The sequence below is a fragment of the Otolemur garnettii genome, unplaced genomic scaffold (genome assembly GCF_000181295.1).
Source record: "Otolemur garnettii isolate 467f Iridium unplaced genomic scaffold, OtoGar3 scaffold00135, whole genome shotgun sequence".
Taxonomy (NCBI): domain Eukaryota; kingdom Metazoa; phylum Chordata; class Mammalia; order Primates; family Galagidae; genus Otolemur; species Otolemur garnettii.
The window spans coordinates 1,208,118-1,225,033 of record NW_003852530.1 but is presented as its reverse complement, the minus strand read 5'-3'; the positions used below and the strand labels follow the sequence as shown (position 1 = coordinate 1,225,033).

At 55.6% G+C, this 16,916-nt stretch overlaps 1 protein-coding gene and 1 long non-coding RNA gene across 9 annotated transcripts in view; both read right to left on the bottom strand.

Moving 5' to 3' along the window:
- The window catches only part of LOC105887851, a 12,775-nt gene extending 11,386 nt beyond the window's left edge, over positions 1-1,389 (bottom strand). For 3 of the 6 annotated variants that reach the window (XR_002775399.1, XR_002775401.1, XR_002775402.1), the window contains exons 1-3: positions 500-705; positions 276-466; positions 23-55 (exon numbers count right to left, since the gene is read on the bottom strand). This is a non-coding gene — a long non-coding RNA (uncharacterized LOC105887851). Of the gene's footprint in view, positions 1-22; positions 56-109; positions 214-275; positions 467-499; positions 706-847 lie in introns of those variants that run through there. The other 3 variants (XR_002775403.1, XR_002775400.1, XR_002775404.1) reach the window with 3 other exon arrangements.
- Positions 1,390-2,846: 1,457 nt separating this feature from the next.
- On the bottom strand, positions 2,847-12,567 carry PLEKHF1 (pleckstrin homology and FYVE domain containing 1). Of its 3 annotated transcripts, none has more exons than XM_003798421.3 (2): positions 12,468-12,567; positions 2,847-4,585 (listed from the first exon to the last, which is right to left on the bottom strand). In XM_003798421.3, the coding sequence occupies exon 2, from the start codon at positions 4,567-4,569 to the stop codon at positions 3,727-3,729; it is 843 nt and encodes a 280-aa protein (XP_003798469.1). In that variant the 5' UTR covers positions 4,570-4,585; positions 12,468-12,567; the 3' UTR covers positions 2,847-3,726. The 3 variants fall into 3 exon arrangements, with proteins under 3 accessions (XP_003798469.1, XP_023374135.1, XP_023374134.1); XM_023518367.1 differs by lacking the exon at positions 12,468-12,567 and adding an exon at positions 6,427-7,435; XM_023518366.1 differs by lacking the exon at positions 12,468-12,567 and adding an exon at positions 5,402-5,569.
- Positions 12,568-16,916: the final 4,349 nt, after the last annotated feature.

The window sequence follows — 16,916 nt, the reverse complement described above, 5'->3', positions numbered from 1 at the left end:
TCACAGTACTCCCTCACAGAACCCCTGCTCCATCACAGTACTCCCTCACAGAACCCTGCTCCGTCACAGTACTCCCTCACAGAACCACTGGTCCGTCACAGTACTCCCTCACAGAACCCCTGCCCCGTCACAGTACTCCCTCACAGAACCCTGCTCCATCACAGTACTCCCTCACAGAACCCCTGCTCCGTCACAGTACTCCCTCACAGAACCCTGCTCCATCACAGTACTCCCTCACAGAGAACCTGCTCCATCACAGTCCTCCCTCACAGAACCCTGCTCCATCACAGTACTCCCTCACAGAACCCCTGCTCCGTCACAGTACTCCCTCACAGAGAACCTGCTCCATCACAGTACTCCCTCACAGAACCCTGCTCCATCACAGTACTCCCTCACAGAACCCTGCTCCATCACAGTACTCCCTCACAGAACCCGTGCTCCGTCACAGTACTCCCTCACAGAACCCCTGCTCCGTCACAGTCCTCCCTCACAGAGAAACTGCTCCATCACAGTACTCCCTCACAGAACCCCTGCTCCATCACAGTACTCCCTCACAGAACCCCTGCTCCATCACAGTACTCCCTCACAGAGAAACTGCTCCATCACAGTACTCCCTCACAGAACCCCTGCCCCATCACAGTACTCCCTCACAGAACCCTGCTCCATCACAGTACTCCCTCACAGAACCCCTGCCCCATCACAGTACTCCCTCACAGAGAAACTGGTCCATCATAGTCCTCCCTCACAAAACCCTGCTCCATCACATTCCTCCCTCACAGAACCCTGCTCTGTCACAATCCTCCCTCACAGAACCCCTGCCCCATCACAGTACTCCCTCACAGAGAACCTGCTCCATCACAGTACTCCCTCACAGCACCGCTGCCCTGTCACAGTACTCCCTCACAGAACGCCTGCCCCATCACAGTACTCCCTCAGAGAACCCTTGCTCCATCACAGTACTCCCTCACAGAACCCCTGCCCCATCACAGTACCCACTGTCACAGTATCCCACTCACAGTACTCTCTGCTCCATCACTGTTTCTCCATCCCTGTACCCCTTACACCATCACAGGACCCCCTGACAGTATCCCTGCCCTGTTCTGTGCAAGTGTCTCCCCACCACGCTGTGTGAGCCTGAGTCAGGCCTTGCTCATCTCACTCTTGTTGTGCCTCCAGGACCTGGCACAGCACTCAGTGTGAGTGCATGTGCACAAGGGAGGCTCTCCCAGGGAGCACACAGTGTGAGTGCATGTGCACGAGGGAGGCTCTCCCAGGGAGCCCACAGTGTGAGTGCATGTGCACGAGGGAGGCTCTCCCGGGGAGCACACAGTGTGAGTGCATGTGCACGAGGGAGGCTCTGCCGGGGAGCCCACAGTGTGAGTGCATGTGCACGAGAGGGGCTCTGCCGGGGAGCACACAGTGTGAGTGCATGTGCACGAGGGGGGCTCTCCCGGGGAGCCCACAGTGTGAGTGCATGTGCACGAGGGGGGCTCTGCCAGGGAGCCCACAGTGTGAGTGCATGTGCACGAGGGGGGCTCTCCCAGGGAGCACACAGTGTGAGTGCATGTGCACGAGGGAAGCTCTCCTAGGGTTGTTGGCCGCCCTGGGTCCTTGGATCCTGACAGGCCCTAACGTACTGGGGCTCAAGGAAGTAGCAGCTGTGTCCAAGCCATGGGGGAGAAGCGGGCAGGGCGAGTTCCAGGTCGCGGGTGAGCAGTGCCTACTCAACCCCTTTCTCACGCAGCTGTAGGGGCTGCTGGTGGTGCCCAGGCTGTCTCCTTTCCTGTCCAAATGAATGTTGCTGTTTTGCCCCTGAGGGTGCCAGCCAAGGGAGCAGGCTGTGACCTAGAGGCCAGTGGCTGGAGCTCATACCACATGCCCTGGCATCAGTTCTGGAGTATAGGGATGGGGCTGCCTGGCCTGGGTTTCTGAGGGTTCTGGATCTGTTTTCAGGAAGCTGCCCCTACCCAGTGACCTGTCTCACTCTGTGCCCTCTGCCCACACAGGAGAACCAGCCTGAACCAGTTTGTGAGGTTCAGCAGGCCGAGGGAGAGGAGGGCCTGTAAACAAGCGGTTCTTCTTGGAAGCACCTCTGACCTTCCCAATGCCTCCCCTATCACTCTGCCCATGGGGGAAGAGTCACTGGCAGGTGCTTCAGGGACTTCACTCCTGCCCTCCCTCGCAGGGGTGCCCACAGGTCAAGAGTATGCCCTCCCAGCCCAACTACAGTCTGTAGGCTGGTGGTACCAGCAGCAGCCCTGGGAGCTGGGCCCCAACATTCCAGGTCAGCATCAGTGCTCTGACTGGATCCTCCAGGTTTGCGTGTGGACATCAGAGAACCAGCCTGAGAGGATGATGTCACTCCAGGGAATAGAGCCCCAGTGGAGTTCCAGATATGGTGCTGCATGGCCCAAGGGGAACTTTCCCAGCCCCACAGTCACTTCTGGCCAACAGCAACCCCACTCTGCCACAGTGGTCTCAGGCCAAGGCTAGTGGGGCACTGGAGGGAGACCAGTGCACTAGGGTCTGTCTCCCCACTCCAAGGCACCGTCCCACCCCACAGGCCTGGCAGGAGACGTGTGGGAGAGAGCTTTCAACCACGAAGGCCAGGCAGAGACAGACGAATGGCCCCTCGGTTCTTCTATGCCATTCATTAAGACAAGCCATGCTGAAGTGAGCAGGGCAGCAGGCCAGTCACAGCACCCAGACAGACCTGTTTCCAAGGTGTGGTGTGGACATCTGTCTCTGCTGGACTGCAGAATCCCCGGGTACGCCCAGGGTGGTAGACTGGGGTTGATTTCTGCCAACCCACATGGTTTCAACAGTATCTGAAACAGAAACTCCCCTGAATTTGTTGACCACACAAGTCAATAAACTTTCTTTTTATTATTAAGCCAGTCAAGTTAGGGTTTCTGTCCCTGCGACTGAGTCCTGACGCCAGTTTCACTGGCTGCAGGGAAAGCTGAGGACAAGATAAAAAGAGGCCTGGACACCTGGACAGCTCCTCATCAGCGGTCCAGCGCCAAGGGCAGCTCAGGCTGCAGTCCCCCAGACCTGGTGGGCACCCACAGCATGGCAGTCTCCTGCATGGCTGAGGGGATCCCACAAGCCTGGAGCGGCAGTGGGCACCAGCAAGGTGGTGGGCAGGCCTTGACTTCCGGCCTCGTACTCTGAGAACCGGCCCAAGAGGATGATGTTACCCCTGGGAATGGAGGGTTTCAGATGTGCTGTGTGGGCCAAGGAGAACGTTCCCAGCCCCACGAGCACCACTTCTGGACAACAGGGACCCCACTTTGTGCCACAGTGGGCTTTGGCCAAGGCTAGTGGGGCCCTGGAGGGACAGCAGTGCACCAGGATGGGCGTCCCCACTCCAAGGCACCGTCTGCCCCAGAGGCCTGGCAGGAAGTGGCGGGGCTGTGTTCCCTCCGTGTTCCTAATCCCTCTGATCCCCAAATGCCTGGTTTTTCTGCAGCTGCAGATGAAGGGGCTGAAAGCTGGCATCTGTCCCCAAGAGGCCTAGGCGTTTTGGGAATTGCTAAACACAAAGAAAGATACCCGATGTGGGACTAGAAGGGTGCTGATGTCCAACAAAAAGGCACTGGGGAATCCAGAGGGGAAGAGCCACTTCCCACATGGTGCCCACCACCATGGGGCAGTTTTTGGCACTGCCCTTGTCCGGGCCTGGGCAGTGCAGCTGCCCCAAATGCAGAAGTCCTGCCGGCGGCGTCAGCTGTGGAAGGCTGACCAAGAGACGTCAGAGGCATAGAACTCCACGCTGCTGGGCCAGTCGCCGTCCCCACCACCTTCCCGGTCCTCCTCTGAGTCATCATCATCGCCACTGGACGCCCCTCCGCACACGGCCCCAGCCAGGCGGCCCAGCTGTGCTGGGGACCCCTGGCCCTGCTCCTCCGCCTCCTCCCTGCGCTGCTGGGCGGCCAGGTCGCGGTAGCAGAGGCTGCAGACGCGCAGGGGCTTGGGGGACAGGCGCGGCAGCAGGAAGCGCTCGCGCGAGCACTCGGCGCACACCACAAAGCCGCACTTCCGGCAGTGGTGGCGCCGCGTGAGCGTGGAGAACCGCGTCTGCGTGCAGCGCATGCAGATGTCCGTGGCCTTGTCGGGGATCCAGGGCGCCGCGTGCTCCGTGGTGGGCTGGCGGCCCGTGGCCAGCAGCTGCCGCCGCACACACTCCTCGATGTGGCTGATCCACTCCTGGCGCTCCGTGGCGGACGCGGCCGACACCACGAAGGATTTCTTGGGCGTCCGGATCATCCAGCGGTTCTTGGCCTGCAGGGTCTCCGGCAGCGGCTCCAGCGTCACCTCCTCCAGCGGGATGATGTGCTGGCCGCGGTACTTGCGTTTGCTGAGCACGATGCTGCCGTATACCAGGATGTCATTGAAGAGGAAGAAGACGCGCGGCTTGGCCTTCTTGCGGCACTCCTTGGTCAGCACGCCCTCGCCCAGCAGCACGCGGCCTGGCAGGGCCAGTGGCTGACCCGACGCCCCGAAGCAGCTCTCCACTGCCGCGATGCGCTGGCTGTTGATCTCCGTGTTGGCCAAATGGTCCACCATCGTCGGGGCAGCTGGGCTGGAGGACGAGATACACACGGGGAATGTGAGGCTGCCAGGGCGTGGCTGGGGCTCTGGACCATGCTGCCCACCCCTGACTCTGTAACCCACCACGCCACCAACCCACTTGTCACCCATTGTGCCCCAGGAAGCTCACCCTGCTGCCCAGCCACAGAAACCGGCTGCCCCAGAAACTGAGGCAAAGCATTACACTGGGAGGTGAAGGGGGTTCCCCAGTAAGGGGCCATGGAAGCCACACAGGGTGGGCCAGCAATGACAGAGTGTGCCAGCCAGTGGGTGATGCTGTGGGCCACGGGGACTCAGGCCCCCTGGCAGCCTCAAAAGACAGGGCAGAGCAGGCCTCAGTGGTGTCCAGCTATGGGCCAGGCACGCGGGAATACTCAGCCTCCAGCTCCCCCTAGCTCCTCCTGCTCTGGGCACTAACTACCTGGCACCTGGGGCCAGCAGATGTGTGTACTGGGACAGTGTGTGCCAGGCCAGTGTGCGTCTGTGACCCCAACCAGTCAGACTCCCCATCCACCAAACCAAGCTGTCGAAGGCCCTGCAGCCCACTTGCTCCCCAGTGGGCTGGGGGACACTGGCGCCAAGTGCTGGCTGCTTCCTTCACAACAAGCACAACTCTCATGCAGTCCTCACCCCAACACTGCGCTACAGGAGCAAGACTGAAGCTCTGCTGGCTAGTGGGGTGTCCGGGCTTGCACTGAACTGCCTTTCCCCACGGAGTGTGAGGCCCGCTCAGGCCACTGTGCTGGTGTTCATGCCAGGCCATCCCCTGCCCTGTCCACACACACTCCCTTTCAGCCCACAGACTCACAGCTTTGAAGACCAGCTGAATGCTGCTGACTCCCCGGCTCAAGCCTCCAGTCCTGGGCTCTCCATCAGGCTTTAGGTACAGACATCACCTGCTCATCTGAAAAGCTCCACAGGCTGGGCATGGGAACTCACGCCTGTAACCCCAGCACTTTGGGAGGATCACTTGAGCTCAGGAGTTCAAGACCAGGCTGAGGAAGAGCAAGAGCCCATCTCTACTAAAAATAGAAAAACTAGCTGGGTGTTGTGGTGGGCTCCTGTAGTCCCAGCTACTCGGGAGGCTGAGGCAGGAGGATCACCTAAGCCTAGGAGTTTGAGGTTGCTGTGAGCTATGACACCATCGCACTCTACAGAGGGTGACAGAGAGTCTTTCTCAAAAAAAAAAAAAACCCCAAATTTAAAAAGAACAAAAGCAAAAGCTCCTCAGCCTCGGCACACCTGATGCCACAGCTGGCACCCTGACCTGCCCCTCAGCCCGTCCTCTGCATCCACAGAACCACACAGCAAGTCAGACCCCAAATCCTGATGCATCCTAGAATCTCTGTCCCAGGAGCAGCAAATCTAGCCTGGGGCTGCCCACTTCTGAACACTCAACCGTGCCACTGTACTGACAACCACGTGCCACCGTGCCCTGCCTGAAACTGACTGTCCCACAATCAGCTCCTTCGCACAGCCGCTGTCAGTGTCCGTTGCCCTTTCAGAAACATTCTCCCTGGCAAACCCAGCACAGCCAGCTTCTCCCAGAGACCCAGGATGGGAGTTGGCAAACTCCAGTCTGAGGGTCAGATGCAGCCCACAGCCTGTTTTCATGAATCAAGTTTGACTGGGACACAGCCACACTGTTGCCTGTGACTGCTCCCACACAGCCATGGCAGAGCTGAGGACAGGTGACAGAGACCATATGGCCACAATGCCTAAAATATTTACCATCTGGCCCTTTACAGAAAAAAAAATCTGCTGACCCTTTCTGTAAAATGCCACCTTATTTTGTTTTTTATTCTTCTTAGGACTTATCAGCCCCCTACTCACCTGCTCAATTCTCAGGTCCGTGGGAACAGAGCCTTTTCTTGTGCAATGCTGTACTCCCAAATCTCAGAGCCAGATGGGCACACAGAACGTGCCTCCTAAGTGGCTCGTGAATGAACAGTCCTTTCTGGGTTCTCTATGGCCTAGCAGGCATGACACAGCTCTTATCTGGGCAGAGGACGTGGTCAGCGCTGACCCTCATCACCACCACCGCATGCACATGTGTTCAGGCACACACAGCACACCCTGTGGCTGAGCAGGTCACACCCACAGTGTTTCTAGGTCACCAAGCTGCACTTCTGTGAGTTTGGGGGTTATACCACCTGTGGGAATCAGAGCGGGGGCTGGTGCATTGTGTAAGAGGGGAAGCTGGGCCCCTGAAGCCAAGCGCCTCTTACTCCTTTAGATCACAAGGTGTCCTGAGAAGGGCAGCCCACACCACCTTACATAAGAACTGCTATTTTGAGGTTGCTGATCTCGGCTGTGAATGGCAGACCCAGCAGATTATTACTGACAGCCCTGAGCCGCCCTGCCACGACTGATCACTGGGTCCCCAGCTGATGGACAATCTGACAAGATCAGGGTTCTGTCCCGCAGAGGGCAGTGACTACAGTACAGCAGAGACAGCTGAACTGAGAGACGGCTGGGAAAGGGTCCAAATCAGGTCTGCTCGTGTGATGGAGTACGCAGGTCAGTATGGAGCGAGGACAGACAACTGACACCAAGCGGAAAAAAGCAACTTATAGGACAGTATACAGACGATGACGACATTTATGCAAAATCTACATAACACTTTTAAAGTGTTCGAGAATTCTATGAATAAAAAGAAATGGCAGGGAGCCTCCTACTATTAAAAAAAAAAAAACAGAAAAAATAACAAGTATTGGTGAGCATGTGGAGAAATCAGAACCTTCTGCACACTGGGAGGATGCTGACTAGTGTGGCCACCACAGAAAGCAGAGCAGAGGTTCCCTAAGAAATTAAAAACAGGCTCAGAAGCTGTAGCTCAGTGGTTAGGGTGCTGACTACATACCCAGGGTTGGTGGGTTCAAACCCGGCTGGGGTCCTGCTAAAACAACAATGACAGCTACAACAAAAAATAATAGCTGGGCATTGTGGGGGCACCTGTAGTCCCAGTTACTCGGGAGGCTGAGGCAAGAGAATCGCTTAACCCCAAGAGTTTGAGGTTGCTGTGAGCTGGGACACCATCGCACTCTACTGAGGGTGACATAGTGAGACTCTTTCTCAAGAAAAAAAAAAGAAATCAAGTAATTATAAATAAATGCCAGGTGCGCTGGCTCATGCCTGTGATCCCAGCAGTCTGGGAAGCTGAGGCAGGTAAATCCCTTGAGCTCAGGAGTTCCAGATGAGATTGAACCAGAGCAAGACCCCATCTCTACTAAAAATAGACAAAAAAAATTAGCTGGGCATGGTGGTGGGCACCTGTTCCCAGCTACTCAGGAGGCTGAGGCAAGAGGATCGCTTGAGCCCAAGAGTTTGAGGTTGCTGTGAGGTGGGCTGACGTCAACACTCTAGCCTGGGCAACAGAATGAGACTATCTAAAAAAAAAAAAAATTAGGCTGGGTGCCCATAACTCAGTGGTTAGGGTGCCAGCCACATGCTCCAGGGCTGGTGGGTTCGAATTCAGCCTGGGCCTGCTAAACAACAACAACAAAAACTGAGTGTTATGATGAGCGCCTGTCATCATAGCTACTCGGGAGCCTGAGGCAAGAGAATCACTTGAGCCCAAGAGTTGGAGGTTGCTGTGAGCTAGGATGACACAGCCCTCTACAGCTATAGCTCAGTGGTTAGGGTGACAAAGTGAGACTCTGTCTCAATAAACAAAAAATAATAATAATAATAAAAAATTAAAATAGGATTATTGTATTATTCAGCATCTCACTTCTGGATATACAGAAGGTGCCAAAAATGCATACACATTTTTAAAAAGGAAAAAATTATATTAATGTTATAATACTCAAGTCACTTTCGACTTCTGCAGTCAGGAGAGATACAAGATATAATATACAAGGGCTGGGTGCACTGGCTTATGCCTGTAATCCCAGCACTCTGGGAGGCTGAGGTGGGTGGATCCTTTGAGCTCTTGAGTTTGACACCAGCCTGAGTATGAACAAGACCCCATTTCTAAAAGCTAGCCAGGTTCTGTGGTGGGTGTCTGTAGTCTCAGCTACTTGGGAGGCTGAGGTAAGAGGGATGGGTTGAGAAGAGTCTGAGGTTGCTGTGAGCTGTGACACCACAGCACTCTAGTCAGGGTGACAGAGTGAGACTCTGTCTCAAACAAACAAACAAAAAGAATGTGAATATATTTAACACTTCTGAACTGTATGGTTAAAAATGGTTTAAGATGCTAAAAAAAATTTTTAAAGGCAAGATAGATACAAACCAGACTCTGGAGAGGGCGGCTTAGGGGAGAGTACTGGTCATGACTGGGAACGGGGGCTCGGGAACCCTTCACCTTTATCTCTTTTATTTCTGTTATGAGATAGGCAGAGGCAAATATGATAAAACCTTCATAGCAGTCAATTCCAAGAATTGGGAGCGTGTGTCTCATTTTCTAATTTTAAGGTCCTTAAAAAGAAAAGAACCACAGGACAAGTGTCGGGATCAAGTCCTGGGCTCTGCAGGCTGGAGACTGTGGAACAGGCCTTAGAGTGGGACATGGAGCTGGGCCTGGCTGGGACACCATGCAGGATCACGGCCTGGGCCCACTCAGGAGATGCCAGAAGCCACAAGGAAGGCAGACCATATGTCCCCCAACATACCTGTGTGCCAGCAGTCGGGTCACAGCAGAGCTGGATGGAAGCACCCCACTGCACCACACACCAACACCTAGCACATATGGCAGTTGAAGCAGGCGGTCCCCATCTAGCCCCATGGGGCTTGCCGAACTCTGAAGGCCAGCTTGCCCAGGTCCACCTCCTGCAGCTGCCACCCAGGTGGGTGGCCTGTGAGACTGAGGGGCAGCACCCAGAGAGGTCAGGGCTATAGGCAGAGGCACCGAAGCCACAGTGAGCCCAGCCAGCCTACGGTGCATGCAGACACCCTCCCACCCTCAACACCTATGCCCCTCTGCCCCTGCCCGTGACTTACAGACCCCCTCTAGGCCCTGACAGCTGCTCTCCAGACACTGCTGGTAAATGTGGACCAGGAAGGGTGGTGGGTATCAGGTGGTGATGAAAAGGGTCTGGGTTCTGGGCTGACCCCACACACCCACTGGGGCAGCCAGGACCTTGTACCCCCCTCCTCTGAACCCCTAGAGGGCACCAGGTGGGGCGGGGCATGGGGGTGGGGGATAATGTCTGTACATTCTTCCTCTGTGACCATAACTTCACACCCTGGTTTGACATGGCCTGAAGGCTGAAGGTTCTTCTTATAAATAAAGTAGTTGCAACTCAGGTAGTTTACCCAAGGCAGGTAGTTTTACTGTTCTCACCAGGAAAGTGAACCTCCCTCACTTGGACAGGTGAGGAGAGAGCAGAGACCCCTCACCCACACACACACACACTCAAGTGGGGTCCCTTGACTTGCCTCAGGAAGACAATGAAGGTGGGTGGAGCCTCTGGGCAGTGGTTAAAGGGCAGCCCCTAGGGCCGCTGGTAAGGGGCAGCCTCCAGGGCAGACTGTAAAGGGACAGCCCCCAGGGAAATGACAGGCCTTTACTTTTCTTTGAGAGTTTAGAAGGGGGAATGTGCCCAGGTTCAACAGTCCTACTACCTGAGCTGGGGCTGAAGTTGCTCAGAGTGAGAGCCGCATCCTGGGAGCCACATCCTGAGAGGGTCACTGGCTGCAGATACTGTGGCCAGTGGAGGTGTTATATATAACCTACACCAAATCTGGCCCACTGCTGGCCCTTCTCGATACAATGTTACTGGAACACAGCCACCTGTGACAGGTCTATGTGGCTTCCAAAGTCTAAAATATTTACTATCTGGCCTTTTGCAGAAAAGGTGTATACCACCCCCATCTCCACCACCACAGGCTGTAAAATACACAAAGAACCCACCCCAGGGACACACTGACACGGCCCTGTCCTGATGGAACTCAGTCTCCCTCCCACTCTGGGAGCACAGCTTTGGGCTTAGTAAGAGACATCCAGTGCCCCAACCTGGGAACTCTGGAAAATAAGAGCTGGCACCCTGCCTCAACCTTCCCCTTGGGTCACATGTGAGAATGCTGCTCAACAGACAGGGACACCCACGGCACAGTCTCAGGAGTCAGGACTCTGGGGCAGCTTAGCCCTTTGGACTTTTCCTTGGACCTCAGTCCCAGTCAGCCCTCACCCTGCCTCTGTGCCTGCCTGACTTCATCTTCCAAAGGCCTCCTAAAGTCCTACTATGTGTCAAACAAGGCCAGGTTACAGAGACCAGGCCCTTCTCCTTCCCGGGGGGGGGGGGGCAGACTGGAGGTGAATGAATCAACCAGGTACTTTCTGAGAGCTGTGGTGGGTGCAGGGTCAGTGAGTCAGGGAAGGCCTGTGAGGAAGTGACCTCGCCTCACCAAGGACCAGCCAAGCAAAGCCCCTAGAACAGCTCAGGTGGGACAGCAAAGTGAGGCTTCAGCAGCAGGAGGTGCAAGGGGGAAGTAAGTGCTGGGGGTGGCAGGGCCATCCTGCGGGCACACAGGCCAAAGTGCGGATCTGAGGGGAGTGCCAGGACCGAAGCGTCCTCTCCTTCCAGCCTAGCCCAGTGCTGTGCTTCCTGGAAGGCCCTCCCCCAGGAAAGGACTAGCCACGAGGAAAAAAAGACCAAAAAAAGACGGGGAGATGCCACGACCAAGGGCTCACAGACGCCAGCCATGGCATTAAGCATATTACATGAATTATCTCATTTAATCCTCGAAGAGCCTACCCGGGAAGTGCACCACCACCACCTAAGTCACTGTGTAAGGTCCCAGCCAGGGACGGGGGAGCCAGAATAATCACAAGTTGCTGCTGAAAACTGCTCTCAAACAAAGGCAGAACAAAAAATCCTCCATGCAGGGGGTGGGGCTCCTGGCCACATACCTGACCTCTCCCAACCCCCTCACCCGGCGCCTGGGCAGGGTTATCAGTCCAGCTGAGCTGCCGGGCCCTCCAAGGCCACACTGGTCAAGCCCTTTCCTTCTGTGAAGTGGGCTGGGCTGGCAGGTCCCCTAGCAGCTGGGCTGCCTTGCCTTGGTCTTGGCAGCCCCCAGGGCTGACGTGTGCAGGGACACAGGCTGAGGTCAGAGTGGTCCTGGCTTAAGCAGGCGCCAGTGGGAATTGCGTGCTGTGCAGGCGATGACCCCAGCACTAATCCACCCCTCCTCCTTGGCCTCTGACCTCGTCTGGTGGTAAAATAACAACAGCTTTGTTCAAATTGCAAAACAGAGTCCCGGTGAGCTGTGGAGACCAAGTGTCCCCACCTGCAAAGGGAGCTGATGACACCTCTCCTCTACACAGCCCTTCAGGCGTTCCACTAGAGGGGGAAGAATCCCAGGTCATCTCTGCGTGGCCTGCCGCACAACTTTCTCTGTGAAGTAGGAAATCAAGTCCGACCCTGTTTCCTTCCACAGCTCCCACCAAAAGTCACAGACTCAAAGACTCTGAGTGAACCAGGAACGCCCAGAACACGCTGCCACCTCGGCTTTCCCCAGCTCCTGTCAGGTAGGGCAGCTTTCCCAGCCACGTCGCCAGACTCTGCAGACTGGGACCATGAAGCCGCGACTCCCTGAATCACTGCACGGAGGGCGCGCCAAGATCCGTGCGGCCCTCCCCAGTTCACCAGCGCTTCCCCCCAGGAACCCCGCCTGGGTCCGATTCCCTACCCGCTCTGTCCCAGCTCTCCCCAGGGCCCCTGCAGCCCCTGCCCCGCAAGCCAACAGTAAGCGCCCTTCCCCGCGCCTCTGTTCGTGCCCGGAGTCCAAGACGTGGTGGCTGCCCGCGAAAGCAGTGCCCAGGAGCCCCTGGACCGGACGGTCCGGGTGCTCAGGAAGCTTGGAGGCGGCGGGAGAGAAGCCCGCCTATTTTGCGAGCCGCAGCCGGCCAGGAGTTTTGGGGAGCTTACCTTCTCAGCCTGGTCGTTGTACACCCCTCGCGCCAGCCGCAGCCGCCGCCCGGCCGGCCCCCTGCAGCCCAGAAAGCAAGGCCCACGAACCGCTGCGCTCCGCCCTTTAGCCCTGGCCAGTGCCCGCGCCGCCTTCGCTTCGGCCTCGCCTGACACGCCCCCGCCGGAGGCTCGGCCAATCGGAGCTCCGGGGGTTGGTGGGCGGGGCGAGGGCGGGGCGGGGCGGAGCCTCGGCACGGGGCTCGCGGAGTAGGTAGGGCTTCCCGGCGGAGTGTGCTACCGGGCCTGGTCGGAGCTTGCTTGGGCCCCCACCTCCGCGCTGGCTGTCCGGTCTGAACTCGGCCCCCGCTTCCCTTTCCGGCCGCCGCCGCAGGCTGTATCTAGATTCTCTACCTGCTGAGAATGAGTCCGCAACCCTCCGCTGCGTAGTCGGGAGTGACCTGTAACTGGGAGCACGCTCTGGTGGGTGGGGTTGCTGGGCCCCCTTAGGCCTCTGCCAGCCTCTCTAGCCGACCTCAGTCATTCCTCCACAGCACAGGGAATTTATAGTATTCATATTCGTGTTAATATTTTAAACTTTTTTTTTTCTTTTTGGCCGGGCCAGGTTTGAACCCACCACTTCTGGTATATGGGGCCGGCGCCCTACTCTTTGAGCCACAGGCACCGCCCATAAACTTTTTCTTTTTTTAGACAGAGTCTTACTCTGTTGCCGAGGCTATGGTACCACGGCATCATAGCTCACAGCGACCTCAAATTCCTGGGTTTAAGCCATCTTCCTGCCTCAGCTTTCTGAGTACTGGGACTATAGGCACCTGCTACCACAATGCCCGGCCAGTTGTTCTATTTTTGGTAGAGACGCAGTCTGGCTCTTGATCAGACTGGTCTCAAACTCCTGAGCTCAGGCGGTCCTCCTGCCTCAGCCTCCCAGAGTGCTGGGATTACAGGCTTGCGCCACTACCCCTAGCCAATATTTTCAATGTTTTATAGGGGAAAATTTCAAATATACCCTGAAAGAAAGACAAGAGTCTAGAGGAACCCTTGTGCCCAAGGTCCAGTTCCAAAATTATCACAAGCAGTGCTACTCACGACTGGGCCCTGGTGTCCTGTGATACTCAGAGTGAACCCCCCAAGGCCTCACAGCTCCAGGAGGTGCCCAGGGGCTTCCTACACACCCTGTCCCACAGGCTTTTCCCTGTTCCTCAAACTCCAAGGCCTTGGCACTTTCCTGGACTCCAGGTGTCAGACCAGCACCTCCCTGAGAGGCTCCCCAGCTAGCAAAGCAGACCCCTGTCTCCATGCCAACATCCTCCACGTGGTCGCTGGATTTGTTATTTTCTCTCCCGACCTGAGTCATTTCCTTAGGGCACTAGAGCCCCCCACCTGGGCTGTGCCCCCCACAGGCCAGACCTTATTCATCTTGTTCAGGGCTTAGAACAGTTGGGCAGTTATTGGAAGGCAGTAAATGTGTTACATAGTTGCAGTTTGTCTTATAAATGCGACAGAGCCCAGGCATCTGGGCAGTGGCAGGGGGGCCAGTCTCAGAAGAGAGGGGTGCACAGGGAGGGAGGGCTGAGCCTGCTCCAGGGGTGTCTGTACTTAGACCCTTTGCTCAGCCTGGGCTCTGGCTTCTAGGCCTGCTGCTTGAAGGCATGAGCAGAGGTGCCCTGCACTCCCTGGGGGTGTGGGCCAGGCCTTGAGGGAGGTCCACAGCTGGTGAACTGCCTCTCCCAGCTGGGAAGGGAAGGGGCAGAGACTGGAGGATGACGGGTGGAGCTGATTGGCAAGTGAGAGGCCACCAGCTGTGGCCTTGGAAAGCCCCCACCCCATTAGGAAGGACATTGTTTACTGAGAGTCCAGCAGAAGCCACAGCCTGGCAGGTCACTCTGAACCAAACTTGACCCCAAAGGCGTGTCTTTTTGTCTCACAAATGAATGTAAACAATGCATTGCTGTGGACATATTGGGAGAATTCACATGTAATCAGGATTTTCAGCTTCTCCTAAATCAGAACATGTGAAAGAAAGCACAGGTCCTCATGTCCACCCAGCGCCATCCTTCTTAAATGGGGTGGTGTTTTCCCGCCCACCCTCGACACTCCGCACAGTCTCTGTGGGCTCCCCCTTGAGCCGTTTACCCACTGTTGGGAATTCATGAGTCCTGAGTACGTGGCGAGGCCTCTGCACTGAACGGAGGAGGAAGAGGCGAGAGCTGAGACCCCACAGGCTGAGGTTTAATCAGGGAGGCCAGCTGGGACACTGGGACTCTGAGACATGCCATACAAGTGTCCAAGGGTACACACTGCTTGTCACCAGTGGGTGGAGGGGGATTTCAAGCTGAGCCCCCACCTCCCCAGCAAGGAGGCTCTTGTCACAGAGGATAGGCCCTGTCTGGGACGGAGGAGCCCGTGCGATTGGGAAGGGAGCCAGGCCCCTGGGCAGGCAGGCCTGTCGTGTTTGTAACAGTACCCAGGTTTCTAACACTGAGCCTGCCCAGTACAGAGCAGGCATCCCGGAAAGGGCAGCCTTCTCAGGATTCTGAAAAACCAGAGGCACGGTGCCCACCTGGTGGTCTTGAAGTCAGGAGACCCCCTCCCAGCCTTGTCTCAATGGTGGTCCAGGGTCCACTAGTCTTCCTCCCAGCTCTGAGGGGAAGGCTCAGAAACCATCCCCTGGAGCCAGTGTGAGTTCTGATCATCCAGCTCTCCACCTCCTCTCCAATGTGGGCTGGCCGTGGGTTGGGAGGCTGGGTGGAGGGCCCTGCTCTTCCCACTAAGAGAGGAAAAACTCGTGACTCAGGGAAGACAGAAGTTGAGTCAGCCAAGCCACAAACTGTGGAAAAAATGAGGTTCCCGGTGGCTTTTTCTGCTCCTTGGGTAAGAAGCCCCTTCTGAGGAAAAGCTGGCTTCCCCTGCAGGGAGCAGGGCTTCAGGAAAACACCACAGCTCTGGACTTTCAAGCCAGGGGTTCTGCCAACCAGCTCTGTGAAAAATGCCAGGAATTTGTATGGGATCCTTTGCTAAATTCTATGTGCCAAGTGCTGTGTGCTGAACATTTAGTGTTAATTTGTCTCTCCTCACACCATGTCTGTTATTCCCACCTTTAGATTTAAGGAACTCAGACACAGAAGTATTTAGGGGGCGGGTATTTAGTCTTGAAATATCAAGACTAACACAGATGTTCCAGCAAGAGACAGAAAAGCACATGGGGCAAAATGTTAACAATCGGTAAATCCAAGTCAGGATTTGCCAAGCTTTTCCTGTTAAGGGCCACATAGTAAGTATTTTGGGGTTTTGAGAGACGGGATATCTGCAGCAGCTTCCCGACCCTCTGTGGCAGAGCGGAAGCAGCAGAGACACGCAGGTAGATGGCATTTGTAGAGACTGACATTGGAATTTCACATGGTTCTCATGTGTTATGAAACATTCTTCTTTTAAATTTTGTTTTCGACCACTTAAAAATGTAAAAACCATTCTTAGCTCACGGGTCATACAAAAACAGACCTGGGGCCGATTGCTGCTCCCTGGATGTTCATTGAATTATTATTTTTTATTTTTTTTTGAGACAGAGTCTCAAGCTGTCGCCCTGGGTAGAGTACTGTGGTGTCACAGCTCACAGCAACCTCAAACTCTTGGGCTTAAGCGGTTCTCTTGCCTCAGCCTCCCAAGTAGCTGGGTCTGCAGGCGCCTGCCACAATGCCTGGCTATTTTTTGTTGTTGTTGAAGTTGTCATTGTTTTTTTAGCTGGCCCTGGCCAGGTTTGAATCTACCAGCCTTGGTGTACGTGGTCAGCACCCTACACACTAAGCTACAGGTGCCGCCAGGTTTGAAAATTTTCAAGGCAAAATGGAAAACAAATTTAAAAGAGAGAAAAAAGGAAACAGAAATCCTACTATTTGTAAAGGTAAATCTCAAAGTTGTCTCCAAATCCATTCCCAGACTACTATATCACTACTGTAACAGGCGTGAGACAACACATCTCAAAGCCATGGGAGTGTAGAGCACTGTGGAAAAATTTCTATTGAAATGGTTAAGGAGGGTGGTGCCTGTGGCTCAGTGAGTAGGGTGCAAGCTCCATATACGGAGGGTAGCAAGTTCAAACCCAGCCCTGGCCAAACTGCAACAAAAAAATAGCTGGGCATTGTGGCGGATGCCTGTGGTCCCAGCTACTTGGGAGGCTGAGGCAAGAGAATTGCCTAAGCCCAAGAGCTGGAAGTTGCTGTGAGCTGTGATGCCACAGCACTCTACCAAGGGTGATAAAGTGAGATTCTGTCTCTAAAAAAAAAAGAAAAAGAAAAATGTTTAAGGTGGTGGGTGGCTCATGCCAGCACTCTGGGAGGCTGAGGCAGGTGGATCGTTTGAGCTCAGGAGTTTCAGAGCAGCCTGAGGAAGCGTGAGACCCCATCCCTACTTGAAAGCATGCTGGGTTAAACAGTGGGTTCTTGGGTGAGCAGA

What these genes read in the sequence shown, in the direction of transcription:
- PLEKHF1 (XM_003798421.3), bottom strand. Translation starts at nt 4,569, where the DNA reads ATGGTGGACCATTTGGCCAACACGGAGATCAACAGCCAGCGCATCGCG.